We start from the raw sequence: 20,886 nt of genomic DNA, 5'->3' as shown, positions 1-20,886 counted from the left end.
CAAAAAACCTCTGCGCAGAAAACTTCAGCCTATTAGCTGCTACAGACACCTGCACAGGAGGATCATCAGCCGCGACACATTGCACGATTCACTTCTGCTCCACAGACTCTCAATTCCTGGATGTTAAGGCCATTCCGTTCAAGTACCTCTTCTATACAGCATATCCAGTGATTTCTAAGTCTTTCTCTCCTCTCTCCTCGTAACATTTCACATTTATACAGTTGCTTCACCAGCTTAATGTCCTTTATTCTTTCCATAAGATAGAGCATCTCAAAACTGACCAGTCTTTCGTCAAGGTTAATCTTTTGAATCACTGACTACCTATATCTGTCTGAACGTCTCCCCGTTTCAACCCTTCTTACGACACATACTTTGTGAAAAAATTAGCTACGACGTCTGCACGTTATATACATATATATATATCATATATATAGTATATATATATATATATATATATATATATATATGATATACTATAATATTTAAATTAATTATATAATTATAATATATACATATATACTATAATTATAGATACAACACACACACACACACACACACACACATATATATATATATATTATATATATAATATATATTATACACAACATACACACACACAATAATATTACATATTATTTATATATATATACATATATATTAACTATATATATATATATATACACACACACACCACACCCCACACCACACATATATATATATATATATTAGTAATATATATATATATATATTTATGGGTAGTGTACGTAATGTAGATTGACTGTCGGAAGTTTTGACTGACGAATGTGAAGTGAAACTTCAGAGACTGGTGAAGAAGGTTCGTAATGGGAAGGTAACTGTGTCTGGGGAAAATGTTAGGGAGAGAGGAAGAGTACCACTGAGAGCTAAATTCAGAATGCAGGAAAGGAAAGTGTAACCAACTTTCCTTCGTGAATCTGAAGTGTAGATGTTGTCTGTAGAGATGATTCTTTGAAAGTAAGAAGAATGTCAGACAGTTAGTAGAGGCGACAGATGGATTAATGTTTTGAGGCCACAAAAGAATGGAGGACAAAAGGTTGGCGAAATGGCGAAGATCAGGAGACTGATACAGTGATGGGGTAGAAGAAGTGTTGGAACGAAAAGGCTATTGTTTCCAAAAAGCATAACACCACACGCAAGATAGAGGTGTGTGGTGCAGTTTTGTGTGCGTGAACATGCACACACACTCACACACACACACACACACACACACACTATATATATACACACACACACACATATATATACTATATATATATATATATATATATATATATATTATATATATATCTATACTAAACACCTCTATCTTGCGAGTAGTCTAGCGTTTTTTTAAAACTAACCTTTTCGTTCTTCTACCCATCTCCTGATCATCCCCACATATATGTATATATATATATATATATTATATTATATTATATAATATATAAATTAAATTATTATAATTATATTATCATATATGTTGTGTGTGTGTGGGTGTGGTCTGTGGTGTGTTGTGTGCGCCGCCCGCGCGTGTATGTGTATATATGTGTGTGTATCCGTACACACACACACACACACACACATATATATATATATATATATATATATATATATATATATATATATATGCATGTGTATATATATTCAGCTAACAAATAACAGTTCCCAGCAGAAAAACTGACGCCAGAAATTAGCATCATTTGCTGCTATGCAATGGGAGAAGGTATTAACTAATTCTGTTTTAATGGAAGATTGTGGTATAACCCAGTATTTTTTTCTCATCCAACCTCTATTAATATATATATATATATATATATATATTATATATATATATACATGTATGTGTGTGTGTATCTTCACTTAAGTGTTTTTCTGACTTGCCTTTACCCCGAGAAATACATTTCTTTCAGGAATGAAGCGTAACTCTCCTTACCGTGAATACGAGCTCTTGCTCTGGCATAGTCGATCAGTCTTAAAGATGCCTCGCTGTTCCCTACGTTGGTGGCCTTACGCGTCACACATCCGTAACAATAAAGTAATGATTTTTTCCTTCTTCTTTCGGTTTTGTGGAAGACAATTACATCTTAAGTAGGACGAAAACATCAATCCCTCATGCATCAGTCACGATGGCATTCCTCGGCACAGAAGAATCCGATTTTAATTAATCCCATTTGAGATTTAGCATAAAAAACCGTCTAAATAAAAACTTCATGGTAGGAAATAAGTAAAATAAAGAATGGAAGACAGATGTAAGGGAATGAGCCACTAGAGCTCAAGTCCAAAAAATAGGACAAAGAACGGCGTCATTTGCGTAATCTGCAGAAAACCCCTGTTTTTTGTCATGATCTTGAAAACTGTTCTCATGATTTAAGACTGGGCCACTAAATTTTACATAACGCTGCGATAAAGGTTTGTACTTTTAAAGGTTTTTATGTCAGTTACAGAGCTGCAGTTTGTAACCAGCTACAGACACGCATACACATCTCAAGTCTAAACATGGAGAGGCTTTTGATGTGTTAGCATATATAAATGTAGATATATGCATGTGCGTATGTATAATTATATATATATAATATATATATATATATATATATATATATATATATATACGTATATGTATATTATATGTATATGTGTGTATACATATATATATATATATATATATATATATATATATATATATGTGTGTGTGTGTGTTTATACATATGCATATATAATTATATATATTATATATATATATATATATATATATATATATATATGTAAAATATATATACATACACACTGGTGTTTCTGTTCAGGAACAAGAACCCCAGGGCTAAAATCCATAACATCATCTTCACTCTCATTAGCAACGCGTAAGTATTTATGCTTGAATATATAGCGGTATTAATCGACACATGAGCAGGTTTCACGGAAAGGAATATCTTATTCAACTCTGGATTGAACCCCGGACTCTCCAAGAAAGGCCAGGGCGCTACCAATTGATCCACACAAGTCCTAACAGAAGTTGTAACTTATCCAACTTCCCTAGCAACCAGTGACTTTTCCGTAGGGGGATAGTGTCGTCAGTGGAACTCAGGGGGTGCACTGTAGCATTACTGAAGGTTCTTTGCAGCGTCCTTTCGGCCCCTAGCTGCAACCCCTTTCATTCCTTTTACTGTACCTCCATTCCTATTGTCGTTCTTCCATCTTGCTATCCATCCTCCTATAACAGTCATTTCACAGTGCAACTGCGATGTTTTCCTCCTGTTAGACCTTTCAGAACTACCTACTCCTGATTTCTTTCCAGCGCAGAGGCTTCATAGGTCCCAGTGCTTGACATTTGACCTAAAGTCTATATTCAGTTTATTTCAGTCCACCAGTGAGTCAATTGGTAATATTTCTCTTGCATTACCCATTCATCGAGAATATGATGGAACTAATCAACACCTGAGGACTACGTGTTTCGCAGAAATAAATTTCTGAGTGGCCTGGCCTTTCAGTAGAGACAGGGGTTTCGATCCCCGTGTGAGTCAGAAATCTATTTATATATAAGTGAGTATATTTATGGCTGTTAAGTATTAACGACAAACATGGGGAAAAACATGTATGAGAGTGATTATGGTATTTTTGGATATGTTTTCTATTAGGAGGGGATCTATGGTCTGTGACTATACTGAGACCCCCATCCAAGATATCAATATATAATGTATAACACAGTCACTTCCTTTTTGAAGAACAGCTCCATTTTTCACGTGAGTCTTATCAGTCTTTTCATGGCGAATTAATTCCGTTGCCGGAGGCTCTGCATTTGCTCTTCTCCCTGCCAGCGAAAATGTAAAAGTTTCACTCTTGTTATAGTAGATTCACATCAACCGTGCATTTGATGTCTAGGCCAGTTCCTTACGACGCTCCTGATTGGCTGTTGATAAGCCAATCACATGGCTGGAAACTCTCAGTCTCTCTCGAGAGTTCACATAGGCAGGATGTATGTTCCAGTTCTCCTGAGGGATAGTTTTGAAACACAGAGTTGGAACATACATCGTGCCTATGTGAACTCTCGAGGGAGCCTAAGAGTTTCCACCCCTGTGATTGGCTTATCAACAGCCAATCAGGAGCGTGGTAAGGGACTGGCCTAGAGATCAAATGTACGGTTGATGTGAATCTACTATAGCAACGCCGCTCTACTCGAAACTTGATTCATTTCAGTGCCGAAAAATGATTGTTGTTTTGCCTTTTACAGAAAACACCCGGGCTATAGTTTTCTACTAGTCTCTGACCGTATGAGCACATCAAAGGCGTGTTTATTTATTTACTATATATATATATATATATATATATATTATATATATAATATATATATATATATATATATATATATATATATATATATATATATCAGCAAAAGGCACAGGGAAAATTTTTAAAAAAGAAAAGACAGAGTGCCAAGTACTTTCGTGTATTTACCACATCTTCGGGGCACAAAGTAATACAAAACGTAAAATCTATTGAGCAAGAAAGCTCTCACAAAAGCAAAGTGGAAAAGAATTATATATGTATGTACAATAAGGCCATTACAAACAGAAACAGCATTCGTCCAGATTACCCAACCGCTTAACACCCCAACAAGTCAAAAGAAAAAAAGTAATTGCCCAATGACCCAATTACTTACAGAAGAGAAAAACACTGACTATGTCAACCAGTTTTTTTATAAAACAACTGAACTCACAATTATGAATAGTAACAATAATAACGGCACTAACAACATACTTAAAACACCAGTAAACAATAATAACTGATTGAACAATATTATCAATATATAAAAAAAAAAAAAAATTTTGACTAGTACAACAACTTTAAGGATAATGTTAAAACTCACAAGAAATACATAAGAAGGAACTTGACAAATAGCCCAAATTAAAAAATAATGTTAAAACTCTTCACTATTTTATCTATGATAAGATTGTCTAATTTGTACATACCAGGGCTCAAATTTAAAAGTTTTCCAGAATATGTCTTTATAAAAGCAGATTCAATTATACTCCTACTAATATAATCGTTACAAAATAAAATCTCTTTTGCCTCTGTCCAATCAATCGCATGGTTAACATTACTAAGGTGAATAAAAAGGGCACTAGAAGTCTGTCCTGTTCTAACTGAATATTTATGTTGATTTAATCTTGTAGACAAATCTTTCCCCAGTTGGCCGACATATTTCTTATCACACCCCTGACAAGGAATTGTATAAAGGCAGCAGGTAGATGAAAATGGGGAGTTCTTTATCAGTATATTACAAACCGTATTTGAGCTTTTAAAAACTAATTTTACATTAAAAAATCGAAGTACCTTAGGCAAATCATAAAAATTCTTGTGGTATGGTAAAACTAACATATTATGGCATGAAAAAGGTTCTCTAACCCTTTGAATATAAAGTACCCTTGGCCATTTTTAATGCCTTGTCAATAAAAAACATCGGATATTGAAGTTTTACACCTATGTCACATATTTTTCCTATCTCTTCATCTAAAAACTCAGAACTGCATATTCTTAAGGCCCTCAAAAACATCGAAGAAAAAATAGATAATTTTACTTTACTATGATGCTCAGAGTAATAATGAACATACGAACATATATTAGTGGGCTTGCGATATACATTGAATTTAAAACTACGGATTTGTCTGTAAACTTGCACATCTAAAAATGGTAACATTGACTCTCTTTCTTCCTCCACTGTAAATTTAATTGAGGGAACCAGATCATTCAGTTTATCTAAAAATTCTCCAATGTTTGCATTTACAGGCCATACACAAAAAATATCATCCACATAACGATACCATACAGTACCAATCGGTAAAATACTAGGTAACAGTCTGACCTCAAAAAACTCCATGTAAAGATTACTAAGCACCGGAGAAAGTGGATCCCCCATTGACATACCAAATTTTTGTAAAAAATATTTTCCATTAAATGTAAATTTACAATCCTTAATGCAAAGCCTAATCAAGTCAACTATTACGTTCGAAGGTAACGGCAAGTTATATTTAGGTAATTCCTCTGATAAAAAATTTAACAAATCGTCCACTGGAACTTTAGTAAATAATGATACAACATCGAAACTGACAATTTTAAACTCAAAAGTTACATTAATATTGCTAAGTTTGTCTACAAAATCAACATTATTCTTTTTTTTTTTTAATTTTCCCTGTGGCTTTTGCTGGTAAACAAAATCACGTGCTTACTTTTGTGATTTTATAGTAGAATATATATATATATATATATATATATATATATATATATATATATATATATATATATATATAGGTTATGCGTGCGTGTTTTTTAATTGAAAAAAATCTTCATAATTATATACATAATTTTATCTTGGCGTTATGTCATCATTGTTCATGTCTGCCTTAGGTTTTCCATATTCCAATAGCCGTCTTACTTTTGGGAGGACGGTTGCAGTTTTCATATTTCATTCCTGTAAATCGAAAATAGTCAGAGGCTTAGATCAACCTTTTCCCCCTAACTTTTAGCTCAGGAACCAACGGCCTTCTTGACTGATCTCATCATATAAGTCTCTCTCCCTTTTCTAAATGTTTTTTCTACTGGCCAAAGAAATATTTCATGATTGGAGATTTTACCCCCTCTAATTGCGAGATAATTATTATGCCACATAATCCGCTTCTATGTTTGAATACAGTTCTAAATTTTAGTTTTCTAATCGCAACAAGTGAAGGGCTTAGCTGTCGAACACCCTGGCACCCGGAACCTAATTTGCAAAGCAGACTTTAATTACACCGTCTCGCTTGCTAGGTGTTATTCACTCAAGGTCGGAGTACATCATTTACACCTGGAGCCATTACTCAACAGAGAGCAAAAAGTGTCTTTCAAACTACGTCATGTAAAAAGAATGCTCCATATTTCTCTGAGAGGATCGACGTTTTAAATAACATGAAAAGGTTTTTCGAATTATATCATATTGAGTCAGTCTTTTAGTGTATATGAAAAAGATGTTTTAAATCCTATATGATATGATATTACTTTTTCGTAGACCAGTGCACAAGGGACAGGTGTCCCAAAATAAGGTAGAAATTCGCTTACCTAAATCCCGTAGTACTTACTTAGGTAATGAGATCTTGCTCAACATAGTACAGATTTAATTGTATGATCGCGCATGCGCGTCATCTCAACTTTATAGCGACACTTTGCAATGACATGCAATAGTTGTAACATAATGTCTGTAAGGCAATGACAGAGATTTATTCCCCCAAGGGTTCATGATGTAGAAAACCTCCAGAGATCCGGTGAAATGAGAGTGTGAATTTAAAATTTTTATTTCTGACCAACATCCACATCGACATCATACTTAATATAATAACCCTTATGCTCTAACTGTGAATATATTTGGTTCACAAAGTTATGACTGCTGTTGAGCAGTTCTAACCTTTATTATATAAAGCGTGAACTGTGACCGAGGCACCATACAGTAGTTACCTTTATACTGCAATAAAGAGCAGTTGTCAGCTAGCCAGATTCTATTGCGTTCTTGTATAGGTCTAGGAGTTACCAAATTTCCGAAAGTAGTAATTTCATGACAACCTGTCGGAACAACTAAGATTTACTGTCCTCACATAAGGGGAAATCGTGGTCGTTTTTCCGGGATAAGCAATTAAACTGTCTAATAAGTTTCGAAACGGATGAGATTAAAGAATTCAAGTGACACTTAGTATCAGAAAAATGGAAGATGGTTTGACCTCTTCACCTTCAGAGGTGTAGGAATCCCACGGTTCAGACCCTTAAACGACATAAAAGTATGCGACAATTTGATCTTATGAAAGTCCTCCTTACGATGCTTCATTGCATAGCACCAGCATTTATTAGTTATTTTTCTGCATCCTTTAACAACGAATAATTCCGCGATAGTTGCGAGATTCCGGAAAGTGAAATTCTTGAGGAGAAATCGTGTGAAATAAGAATGTAAGAAAAATGGCAGAGTGTATGCTAAAACGTTTGGCAGAGTGAGGGAAATAAACGAAATAATTATGGGACAGGGAAAACCAATAACATTTTATTTTCCATTGGGGATAGTGCCGTCAGTGCACCTCATGCGGTGTATTGTAGGAATTAATAAAAGTTCTTTGCAGTGTCCCTTCGACCCATAGCTGCAACCCCTTTCATTCCTTTTACTGTACCCCCATTCATATTATCTTTCTTCCATCTCGCTATCCGACCTCTCTTAACAAGTATTTCATGGTGGAACTGCGGAGTTTTCTTCCTGTTACACCTTTCAGACTTATCTACTCTCAGTTTCCTTCCCGGCGCTGAATGACATAGGTCCCAGTGCTTGGCTTAAACTCTATGTTCAGTTCAATAACATTTTATTACAAGTATCGAAATGAAACTGAATTTTTCTTAGATGAAAGAGAGCCAGTACTAAGAGCGGTAACTTCGAAACTAAACAGAAATATTCGAATATTATCTGGAAGAAAAGTAAACATTAATGGCAGTTAACTGGTCATAAGATTTTGATTAGACTTAAAATGACTAAAGGAGAGGATGTACGAGGAAGGGGAATGTCCAGATGAGCTCACGATAAGGCCGACGATGACAATGTAATAGAAAGTAAGTTTACAGGGTGTGAAGATTGCAGAAGAGTAAGTTTAATGTCCCTTGGTTCTTCTTAGATTTCGGTTTCGATCTGAATGAAGTTGCTAAAAGGGAAGTCACCATACATTAAAAAAAAAACAAAAAAAAAACTCAAGGCTAAGTTTTACGAAAGACAACTCTGTTGATGGCGAAAGTGCGTGTTTGAAATAATACGCAGTGTTGGAATTTTTCATTTATCTTACCAGATTTAAAGATAATTTTAACAAGGGTGTAAAAGCAGTACGAGCTAGTCTAGAAAGTGGTAGGTATATGAAGAATACGTAAGAAGGGAGATAAGAACGAAAAGTTGGTTTCCCTCTCATTTACGATCGAATAAATGATTGATGCTTGACCTTGGATTGGTGGCACAAAGTCGTTGGTCACTCTTGGTTCCATTCAACTGACAATAATTGCACCTTCATGCTCGGCGTTATGTCATTGTATCCCGACAAATAATGTACTACACACACACACACACACACACACACACACACACACACACACACACACATATATATATATATATATATATATATATATATATATATATATATATAATCTTTGTTGTGCCTTCTTCTCCAAACACCTTCATTTATATCCTAGATGGGACCTGTTATTCTACATAAAATGTTATTTTAAAAACTCAGTAGTGTGTTCTTGACGTTTAATCCTTATCCAGGTCTCACAACCATACAGTACTACTGGCCTGATAATGGTGTTGTAAGTTCTTAATTTGATCACCCTTGTGAAGTTTCTTCCCTGCTGTGCTGTAATTCTAGCCAGAATCTCTCTCTCCATCTCATTTGTGGATGTTCTCAATATCTACCATCTTTTGTTGTTGCTGTTGTTGTTGGATGTTCCTTAACAATCTCATCGTTTTGGTTATATTTCCACTGATCTCTAGTCCCAGTATGGTAGCGATTTTTCCTTTCATTTGCAGAGATCTACACTAGGAGATATATAAGTAAAATTAAAGGCCAAATCTGTACATACTGCAAACAATTTTTTATACTAAAAATAATATAAAAATGTTAAAAATTACCTAAAATTAACAGGAAAAAATCCTGAATTGCGAAATAATATCATAAGACACTCGAAGATAAGATGTTTGTTGCCTTCTTGCGATATTGTCAGCTTAACGCTTTTCCACTTCAAATCCACCATCGGTACGTTTGTTCTTTTCACATCACATCCCGGTAATTGCTCCATTTGTTCCCCTCTGCTCTTCAAATGAATCATCTTTGTGACCTCAAGACGGTTAGCTTTTTTGTAATTACCTCCAGAACTCCTTTCGTGATGCCTCCCGATAAACAGGCCCGTACCCAGAGTTTTTTTTTTAAGGGGGGGGGGGTGTCGTTTTTCCCAAAACTGGACCTTTTCTTCTACAATTGTTATTGCATATATAGGTAGTATATACAAGATGAAATACTTGAAAATGTTATTTTAGTTATATTAAGAGGAAAAATTGGGTACCTGTGCGGTCTATGCCCTTCTACCCGATTAGATGTTATTCAAAGTACTGGCTTTGGTTGACAGAAATTTCAAGATTATCTCTTCAGTTTTACTGATTGATTCATTTACTGCGTTAACAATAACATTCATATTACTTTATTTGTCATGATATATACTTTGAGTTAACAAAAAACAATAATTATTTATTACTTTGTAAGTACAGTTCAATGAAAAGGATGGTCACAGAAAATATGGACTTCCAGTAATTTTTGGGGGGAGGGTTGTTCGACAGCCCCCAGCCAACCCAACCCCCCCCCCCCTCGGTACAGACCTGCGATTTATCCCCGTAGTGAAGTAGATTTGTCAGTGCACCTCATTCGGTGCAAAGCAGGTATTGCTTTAGGTTCTTTGCAACGTCCCTTCGGCCCCTATAGCTGCAACTACTTTCATTCTTTTTGCTGTACCTCCGTTCAAATTCTCGTTCTTCCATCTTACTCTCCACCCTCTCCTAACAATTGTTTCATAATGCAACTGCGAGGTTTTCCTCCTGCAACACCTTTCAAACCCTTTACTGCCAATTTCCGTTCCAGAGCTGACTGGCCTTGTTGCTCCAGTGCTTGGCATGTGCCAAAAATCTATATAAAAAAAAAAAAAAAAAAAAAAAAAACAAAAAAAACTCTCCCGCTTTACGGCATCATGCTAGAATTGACTTGAATATCGAAGCCAGCTGTCTCCTGTACAGGAAGAAAATTATAACTGGCAGTTGTTTATACAAAACCTACTTCAAATCTAGTCGTCAGATACAAGTAATATTTATAAAATTCAGTATAAAGCATATTTTGAGAGCATTGAGCTTGTTGATGCGCTCTTGTTTTTTAGCAGAGAGCGTACACAAACGTAGGTGGATGACATCCTCTTCAATGCATTACTTAAGATTATTAATTCTGTTGCCGCAGCTTGTACCCTGGGAAAGAAGGCAACAGTGATATGATCATCTCTACCTTCGCAGTTACAAGGTAAAGCATTTCAGTGTAGGTAGCTAGTAGCTAAGTTGTGTTTTCTTTAAAACACTCAATGTAGCCTAGGTTTGGTAGGCTATAACTGGTTATGACAAGGTTACTTCCCACGTGAAGTGTTTGGTTTTCTTGCCTGTGTGATTTGCCGCTGTACCAGCCTACCAGGGATTATTGTTTGAAGTTGTCTTGCGTTACATAGATTTTGTCTATAGTCATTGTTTATATGAGTGATTATATTATATACTTAATTTGTGTAGTGATTTGTAGACTACCCAAAGTTTCTTGATTTTGCAACAGGCGTGAATTTAACAGAGCATTACCTACCGTAGCCTAAGGTTTTCATTAACTATTCAAGCTATGGTTATAGTAGGTTACACAGTGTTCATGCAACATGGCCCACCCACAGATTAGAAAGTTTCCTTTGAATCCTTAAGATTTCTGTTGAACATTGGTTAAGTTTGTGGGAAGCAAATGTTACTTTAACGTCAATAAGAGAAGCAACCGAAAAAATCTCTTGTAGGCGTCAGTTGCAACAAATATTTCTTCAATGTTAGGGAATATACCTATGTGCACCAGATTTACCAAATTGTATATTTTATGATGAATTGAAAATTTTGTGTGAAATTGCAAATAAAACCTCGTTAGCACCGTAGTTTGATGGCTTACCAGCAAAAGAGAGAAACAGGTGATTCATTTCAAGAATTGTGCTGATGACATGATGTGAAGATCAGAAGCCTTGAGAGAGATCAGTTGTACATGTCTTTAGAAACTGAAATTATTTTGCAAATTTAGTGGCAGAGAATTTAGATTTCAAGGCCTTGATCTACGTAGGCATTTCAGTGAAAATATTAGGTAGCAGCATTTATCAGTTAACTCTATTAATGTGGTAAAAAATGATGTTAATTTCCTCTGAAAGGGTAAACTCGTTTCTGATTCTGGTGTTGATGTTATCACTATATCTGTTAATTGGGCTATTGCATAAGATGTAACCATTGATGACTTAGAAAAAACGATAAAGATTTTTGATGCTGTAGGGAAAGATACTATAATGAGCAAGACTGTCATTTACTTGATAGGTATTGATGCATTGTCTAGGGGTAAATATCCTTATTGGAGTGTGGTAGATTTGTTTAATAGTATTAATTTTGTTCTTTTTGTTTCTAATAATAATGTTAGGAAGGCTTCAATTCCACCAAACTGTTCCATAGCACTTATGGCGTGACAGATGATTTTATGTAACATTTTGGACAACTTAACCAAATTGGTCTCCCGATAACCCGCCAGTAACCTTAGTTGACTTTATGATTCAATTTCTCCCAAAAGAACAATAGCATTATCATTTCGACAAGGGAATTTGTTAAGTATTCGTGATAACAGTCTCTCTCTCTCTCTCTCTCTCTCTCTCTCTCTCTCTCTCTCTCTCTCTCTCTCTCTCATTGTTTTCATCAACGAAAGGTAGGTTGAAAGTCTGAATACCATCCTACTCTATACGGACATGGTTAAGTCCCTTTCACTACACATAAAAAAATGTTCACGCACTTAAAGAAATAAAGAGAAAACCATTGTATATGTACGGGTAAGGGATGATCAAGAAATCGCAGAGATATGCTCTACAATTCTGAGCTAGCAGGTTCCGGCTAACCATATCGTCCCTGATTATTATGTATTTTTTTATTCTACAGATTGCTCAAATGAGCCATTTCGACGAAGTAATCTACAGGAGACAGAGAAATTACTTTTAAAAGTTAGAAATTAACCTCAGATTCAATGAGAGCAAGATCTTTCGAAGAGAAAATAGCAGAACTTGAATATACAATGTCCTTTATGAAGCGAAATGAACACTTTCTTGATTATCCCCGGACATATACTATACTCGAATACGAGCATATTGCTGAGGGTGGTGAGATATGTAAGACCAGGTAGTACGCATCGGTCGGTTAATGGTTATTTTGTGTATAAAAAAATATTTGGGAAGGGCACTGCTGTGCATCTTGAAAATACTGTTTAAAGAATTGTCTACAGAATCTATTTGTCATACACATAACTGAAGACCTGCAACCCAGTAAAATCGAAGGTATTCAATCTCTCATGATCATTTTAGCGACAGAACTTCCCTCTGGCGCCTTCCGGGAAGCATTAGCTCTCCAACTCGAGCACGCGCTATTAGGAGTCATTGACTACGAGAGATACTGGAAATTTATGTAAGCAGTAATGACTTCCCTATTGCAAACTTCGGCAGTAAATTCAGGTGGCGTTGCGAGGAAACAAACGCCATCTTCATTATTTGGTTCAGTTTCCCATGAAGCCCCTGTTGCATGATTCACCGTGAGGGGAGACATCTTCAAAGTTGACAGGTATTAAACTTCGTCCTTCAAATTGATATTTGAAAAGATCTCAAAGCCATCGACGTATAGGGGGCGGGTGCTCTTTTCTTTATAAGAATAGATTTATTATTATTGAGACTACAATTGCTGGTGTTATTACAGGGGCTTATCAAATGCTTTTAACGGTGTCATTGTACTGATATGCAGTTTTTATTTATTCTTGATTATCATGATTTCCATTATCGTCGCTATTGTTGTTGTTATTATCGTGGGTAAACCTCTCATGACGCCTTCAATCAGATTGTGTGACACCGAGGGTCGCTTTTTCTCTGGTCTTCCTCTTCTGAAACCGAGGTGAAATAATTGCTCTCACGACCAGAGGTGATTTACTTGGTGGGGGGGGGGGGGGGGGGGGGGGGGGGGGGGGGGGGGGTGGGGGGGGGGGGGGGGGGGGGGGGGGGGGGGGGGGGGATTCAAAAGAAAGGTTTCTGTGAAGGTGGCTAAGATGAGACGAACGTTCTCTCTCTCTCTCTCTCTCTCTCTCTCTCTCCTACAAGAAGATATCACTTAAAATGTGCCTTGCATGGCGCACTGTAAGTAATAAATAGGTTTTGTGCAGTATCCCCAGCAACATTGCTTTCTGACTTTTTATCTCTCAGCCATTCCTTCAGTCTTCCTACTTAGCTGTCCAACTTCCTTAACTCTACCTTGCTCCAATTTTCACTTCTTATTTAAAAACAAATCCTTCGGGCGAAACCTAAGGAAGTCTAGGCGTGTGACTCGGTGGTCCCTTTAAACTAATAATAATAATAATATAATAATAATAATCTTCTCTCTCAAATATAAGGTTTGATGTCAATTCATAAATATAAATATGCGATAAAAACTTCATACATTTTATGTATGATGCTTTTATGCAAATAACCTCCTACCGCATGTTATATTTATGAATTGACAAAAAAACCTATTTGAGAGAGATTATTATTATTATTATTATTATTATTATTATTATTATTATTATTATTATTATTATTATTATTATTATTATTTATTATTTTTTTTTTGCTCTACCACAGTCCTCCAATTCGACTGGGTGGTATTTATAGTGTGGGGTTCCGGGTTGCATCCTGCCTCCTTAGGAGTCCATCACTTTTCTTACTATGTGCGCCGTTTCTAGGATCACACTCTTCTGCATGAGTCCTGGAGCTACTTCAGCCTCTAGTTTTTCTAGATTCCTTTTCAGGGATCTTGGGATCGTGCCTAGTGCTCCTATGATTATGGGTACGATTTCCACTGGCATATCTCATATCCTTCTTATTTCTATTTTCAGATCTTGATACTTATCCATTTTTTCTCTCTCTTTCTCTTCAACTCTGGTGTCCCATGGTATTGCGACATCAATGAGTGATACTTTCTTCTTGATTTTGTCGATCAACGTCACGTCTGGTCTATTTGCACGTATCACCCTATCTGTTCTGATACCATAGTCCCAGAGGATCTTTGCCTGATCGTTTTCTATCACTCCTTCAGGTTGGTGTTTCGTACACTTAGTACTGCAAGGTAACTGATGTTTCTTGCACAGGCTCCAGTGGAGGGCTTTTGCCACTGAATCATGCCTCTTTTTGTACTGGTTCTGTGCAAGTGCCGGACATTCGCTTGCTATGTGGTTTATGGTTTCATTTTTCGTATTGCACTTCCTACATATGGGAGAGATGTTATTTCCGTCTATCGTTCTTTGAACATATCTGGTTCTTAGGGCCTGATCTTGTGCCGCTGTTTTATCATTCCTTCAGTTTCCTTCTTTAGCTCTCCCTTTACCTTTGTAGCCATTGCCACGTGTCATCGCTGGCTAGTTCTTTAGTCTGTCTCATGTATTGTCCGTGCATTGGTTTGTTGTGCCAGTCCTCTGTTCTGTTTGTCATTCTCCTGTCTCTGTATATTTCTGGGTCTTCGTCTACTTTTCTTTAGCCACTCGTCTTCACTGGTTTCCAGATATTGCCCCAGTGCTCTGTTCTGAATGTTGACGCAGTCCTCTATACTTAGTAGTCCTCTCCCTCTTTCCTTTCGTGCTACGTATAGTCTGTCCGTATTTGCTCTTGGGTGTAGTGCTTTGTGTATTGTCATATGTTTCCTGGTTTTCTGATCTATGCTGCGGAGTTCTGCCTTCGTCCATTCCACTATTCCTGCGCTGTATCTGATTACTGGCACTGCCCAGTGTATGGTTTTTATCATATTTCCGCGTTTGAGTTTTGACTTAAGTATCTCCTTGAGTCTCTGCATATATTCTTTCCTGATCGTGTCCTTCATCTCTTGGTGTTTTATATCCCCTCCTTCCATTATTCCCAGGTATTTGTATCCAGTCTCATCTATGTGTTTGATGTTGCTCCCATCTGGTAGCTTTATCCCTTCAGTTCTTGTTACTTTGCCCTTTTGTATGTTGACTAAGGCGGCGCATTTTTCTATTCCAAACTCCATCCTGATGTCCCCAGATACAATCCTTACAGTCTGGATTAGGGTATCTATTTCCTTGATGCTCTTACCATACAGCTTGATGTCGTCCATGAACATCAGATGGTTAATTCTGTTGCCTCTTTTCTTGGGTTGGTACCCGGCATCCATCTTCTGTAGGTACTTTTGTCATGGGAATCATGGCTAACTACGAAGAGTATTGGGGACAGTGAGTCTCCCTGGAAGATCCCTCTTCCTGATGTTACCTCTGCTAGTCTTATTCCAGAGCTTGTAAGTATTGTATTCTAGTTGCGCATTGTATTTTTTTGAGGAAGCTGATGGTGTTTTCCTCTGCCCCATATATTATTATTATTATTATTATTATTATTCCGGAAGGAGACCCTCTCGTAGACATGTTTTGTTAAAAATGACTGCTGCTTCAGCACTATTAATCTTATAAAGAGTCTTCTCTATCTTTCTGATGACGGCTTTCTCGTTGTTGCTTAGACTGGCGAGCAACGCACCAAAGGGCATGGTAAAATTCGGTTGAGTCATTTGATTTATTATTGCTTATACAATTCTCTCTCTCTCTCTCTCTCTCTCTCTCTCTCTCTAACGCGACGTTTCCTCCTGATCGACAGGACATTATCAAGAGATAACTGCTGAGGGACTGAATTCAGTGTTGTTGTTTTTGATTTAGCTGACCTTGTGTCAGCACGGGCTCTTGCTCACAGAGCAGCCCGTAATTCCAGTGGCGAGTCCTTCTCCTTTTATCGTGGTGTTGCGAGCTCTCCAGTACGGTCAGAGCACTTCTCCGGTAGGTCGAGTTTTTATTGGTTCCCGGGAAGGTGACTCATACGGCGGGCGTTGACGAGTCTTGCAGACCTTCTCAGGTAGGGGTATCACCGGGAGCCTCTTGATTGGCTCTATAATAATAATAATAATAATACCAGGGGTGACGTCACGCAGGTAGAAGCCAATCAAGAGGCTCCCGGTGATACCCCCTACCTGAGAAGGTCTGCAAGACTCGTCAACGCCCGCCGTATGAGTCACCTTCCCGGGAACCAATAAAAACTCGACCTACCGGAGAAGTGCTCTGACCGTACTGGAGAGCTCGCAACACCACGATAAAAGGAGAAGGACTCGCCACTGGAATTCGTTACGGGCTGCTCTGTGAGCAAGAGCCCGTGCTGACACAAGGTCAGCTAAATCAAAAACAACAAACAACACTGGAATTCAGTCCCTCAGCAGTTATCGCTTGATAATGTCCTGTCGATCAGGAGGAAACGTCGCGTTAGAGAGAGAGAGAGAGAGAATTGTATAAGCAATAATAAATCAAATGACTCAACCGAATTTTACCATGCCCTTTGGTGCGTTGCTCGCCAGTCTAAGCAACAACGAGAAAGCCGTCATCAGAAAGATAGAGAAGACTCTTTATAAGATTAATAGTGCTGAAGCAGCAGTCATTTTTAACAAAACATATTATTATTATTATTATTATTATTATTATTATTATTATTATTATTATTATTATTATTATTATTATTATTATTATTATTATATTACAAACGAGTTTAAAGGGACCACACGTCTAGACTTCCTAAGGTTTCGCCCGAAGGCTTTGTTCTTAACTAAGAAGTGAAAATTGGAGCCAGGTAGAGTTAAGGAAGCTGGACAGCTAAGTAAGCAGACTGAAGGAATGGCTGAGAGGTAAAAGTCAGAAAGCAATGTTGCTTGCGCCGAGATAGGGATACTGCACAAAACCTATTTATTACGTACAGTGCGACATGCAAGGCGCATTGTAAGTGGTATCTTCTTGTAGGAGAGAGAGAGAACTTTCGTCTCATCTTAGTTACCTTCCCAGAAAACCCGTAAAATGTAGAGCAAATATTAGAATTCGGAAAAAAATCTGTATTATCAATGTGTTTCTTTAATAATGGTAATAAGAATGAGGAAGAAGAATCTATCATCTCAAATCCAGCTTTGTTCCTATTTAAAGATTACTTTTATGTACGTGCACGTGTCTGTGCGCGCGTAATTATCTAATTTCTGGAAACTTGAAAATGACTTCATTTTCAAACGTGAAAAGAAAGAAAAAAAAACACGTATCGCAAGGTGAACATCGTGATTTAGCGTGGTGCCCCACTCACTCACCTTCTTTAAGTAGTCCGTTTTATCTGAATTATTCACAGCGAAGCAACCTATTTGGAGAATCAACCAGCCGCCCCTGCACATCAGTACACAGTGCTAGACCTGGAACCATCACGAAAACATTTAATAACGTTGTCATTTTTATGATGGTGCTGCTGGAGGCTGAAGGTACCATTGTTTGATTGTTTGTATGATGTTTTTACGTTGCATGGAAACTGGTTATTCAGCAACGGGACCAACGGCTTCACGTGACTTCCGAACCACGTCGAGAGTGAACTTCTATCACCAGAAATACACATCACATGTTCAACGAGGCTGTAAACAGCCACATTGATACAGACGACGTGAACGTTTCCTCCGCGTCCCTCTCTTGTGTAGGCATATGTGTTCTTAGCAGTGTCCCTTCAGCCCCTAACTGCAACCCCTTTCGTTCCTTTTACTGTACATACATACCTTCGTCCATATCTTTCTTTTACCTTCCACTCCGACCTCTCCTAACAATTGTTCGTGGTGCAACTGCGACGTTTTCCTCCTGTTGCAACTAAAGAATCTTCGTTATTCCTAATCTTCCCTTTCAGCTCTACATTACCTCATAAGTCCCAGCGCTTGGCCTTTTTGGTCAAAATTTTATATTCATCTCCGTGTCCTTTGCAACGTCTGACAACTTGAGACGTTTTTATCAGGTGGACTGATATTTAACGCCCCAACAGAGGCCTTTAGAAAGAAAAGGACTGCGCTGCTTTCATAGTAGGTGTTCTCCTTCGTTTCCAACATTTCGTTTCAGAGATCTGATGTCATGTTGTGAATTTTGGCGGTTCCTGCCAGTATCACTTTGCAATTATAGCGCTTCATGTTCGCATGGACGCCTATGTGGGCATTATCATGTGTTGGCATTTGACTATGGGCGTCTATTCCGCTTCGACGTCTTGATTTTGTCTTCCGATTTAGAATAGGGAGAATACTGCTTAAGCTTGCAGGTAAAAGGAGAGAACAGTTGCTGCGACAGAACTGCCTACTTTTGGACTTGGTATTGTTCGTAAAAACCGTCATAATTATACTTTATTTTTAATCGAACCCGATATCTTTATCCTGGGCAAATTACCTCGCCCGTCTGCGTCAAAAATATTCCTTGACGTTTGTTTAATAGACGATTGCATGTAAATGACAACAATATTGTAGAATAAATCCAGGCGTCTTGACTTCCTAACTCTAAGTGACACCAAAACTAGTGAAGCGCTTCGGTGGATATCATAGGAAAGTAAAGTGCCGCCCTTTCTTTCCTGATCTATCCTATCAAGGTCCGTTCCTATTCCAACAGTTGTTACTGTAGAAAATAATTTTTACCTCGTGCAATTCCGTCCTCCTTTTGGAATTACTACTATTATTAATATTATCCTTCGAAATCAGATCAATAAGGTAACTGAAATCAAACAGAACGGAAGAATCTCCCTCCTTTCATCAACATCGTCATCTCGTAACGACGTCTGAGCTACTAATGATACCTTCACTTTTTTTTTTCTCCGGCAACCTTCACCGCTTAGTGAAAACGTCCAGCGGCTACGTAGACACCATTTACGTAAGGAAAACCATAAAAAAAGTGGACAACAAAAAATATATTGTTCACAGAGAGTAATTGCGGATGAAATCTTGTTTTTGGCTTCTTGCAACTGACCACTGGGAAGTGCCACTTGGTGATTAAGTGACATTTTTTTCCTCCTGGTGGGAAGTTAGCTGTACAATGGCGACCCTCTGGGTTTTCATGAAAGGGAAAGGAAAAGAAGACGATGTAAAGAGAAAATAAAAACCCAAACTGTCGCATTTACATGAAGTAGCCTCTCATGCATGTGAAGAGTTCAAGTTTTTCCTCATGAATGGAAGTGCGCTCACACAGTCCTTATGCACTGGTATTTGAGTGTGTGTGTGGTGTTTTGAGTGGAAATACACACCTCCGCTGGCGCAGCTTTAAATGCGCGTAGAAAGAAATGCCTGAATTACAAGTCATTTGCCATTCAGCCAGAAAAGCACGTACTTACAACACATTAAGGAAAATGGAGACCGCGATGTTTAACCCCAGTGCCAGACTACCATACTACAAATGATGCAGCTGAACCAGTATCCCAGAGAAGAGCGGACCCCAAAATAAATAAGAAAACACATTTACAACAAAATAATATTAATGAGTACAGCATCGCTATTTACATTGTTATTCATATTATTAATCTGTTTTTTTTTTTTATATCCAGCCGTTAGACAATGGAAGGGACAAGGAGACACCATTGCTGGACGGTAATCAGGACTTAAGATGGCTTTCATCCGGCTCTATCTAGTCTTAGAGACTTAGACAGTGCTTATCCATATAGGGTATGTGTTGTGTGTAACAACATTACCGTTCATAAACTCCTTTTTTAAATCTGTTGTCATTATGCCGGATATGTCCAAGAGAATGTGTGAAGGAAGTCTTCAAGTGGGAATGTGTGAAAGGATTCTTGAATTGGGAATATATGAAAGAATCCTTAAAGGGGGAATTTGTGAAGGGATTCTTGAATTGGAAATATATGAAAGGATCCTTGAAAAGGGAATGTGTGAAGGGATTCTTGAAGAGGAAATGTGTGAAAGGATCATTGAAGTGGGAATGTGTGAAGGGATTCCTGAATTGGGAATATGGGAAAGGACCCTTGAAGTTGGAATGTGTGAAAGGATAATTGAAGTAGGAATGTGTGAAGGGATTCTTGAAGTAGGAATACATGAAAGGATCCTTGAAAAGGGAATGTGTGAAGGGCTTGTTGAAGTGGGAATATGTGAAAGGACCATTCAAGAGGGACTTTGTGACGGGATTCTTGAAGAGG

The 20,886-nt window shown here is 37.5% G+C and overlaps 2 protein-coding genes across 2 annotated transcripts in view; one reads left to right on the top strand and one right to left on the bottom strand.

Moving 5' to 3' along the window:
- The window catches only part of LOC135221260 (WAS/WASL-interacting protein family member 3-like), a 59,688-nt gene that overhangs the window by 10,270 nt on the left and 28,532 nt on the right, over window positions 1-20,886 (bottom strand). The window contains exon 2 of the mRNA XM_064259076.1: window positions 13,832-13,905. Within this exon, the coding sequence (XP_064115146.1) occupies window positions 13,832-13,905 (74 nt within the window). The remainder of the gene's footprint in view (window positions 1-13,831; window positions 13,906-20,886) is intronic.
- LOC135220857 (large proline-rich protein BAG6-like) overlaps window positions 10,981-20,886 on the top strand; it is a 289,694-nt gene continuing 279,788 nt past the window's right edge. The window contains exon 1 of the mRNA XM_064258425.1: window positions 10,981-11,117. The gene's annotated coding sequence lies outside the window, so the exon portion shown is untranslated. The remainder of the gene's footprint in view (window positions 11,118-20,886) is intronic.

Source organism: Macrobrachium nipponense, chromosome 2 (genome assembly GCF_015104395.2).
Source record: "Macrobrachium nipponense isolate FS-2020 chromosome 2, ASM1510439v2, whole genome shotgun sequence".
Taxonomy (NCBI): Eukaryota; Metazoa; Arthropoda; class Malacostraca; order Decapoda; family Palaemonidae; genus Macrobrachium; species Macrobrachium nipponense.
This window is presented reverse-complemented; position numbering and strand designations above follow the sequence as displayed.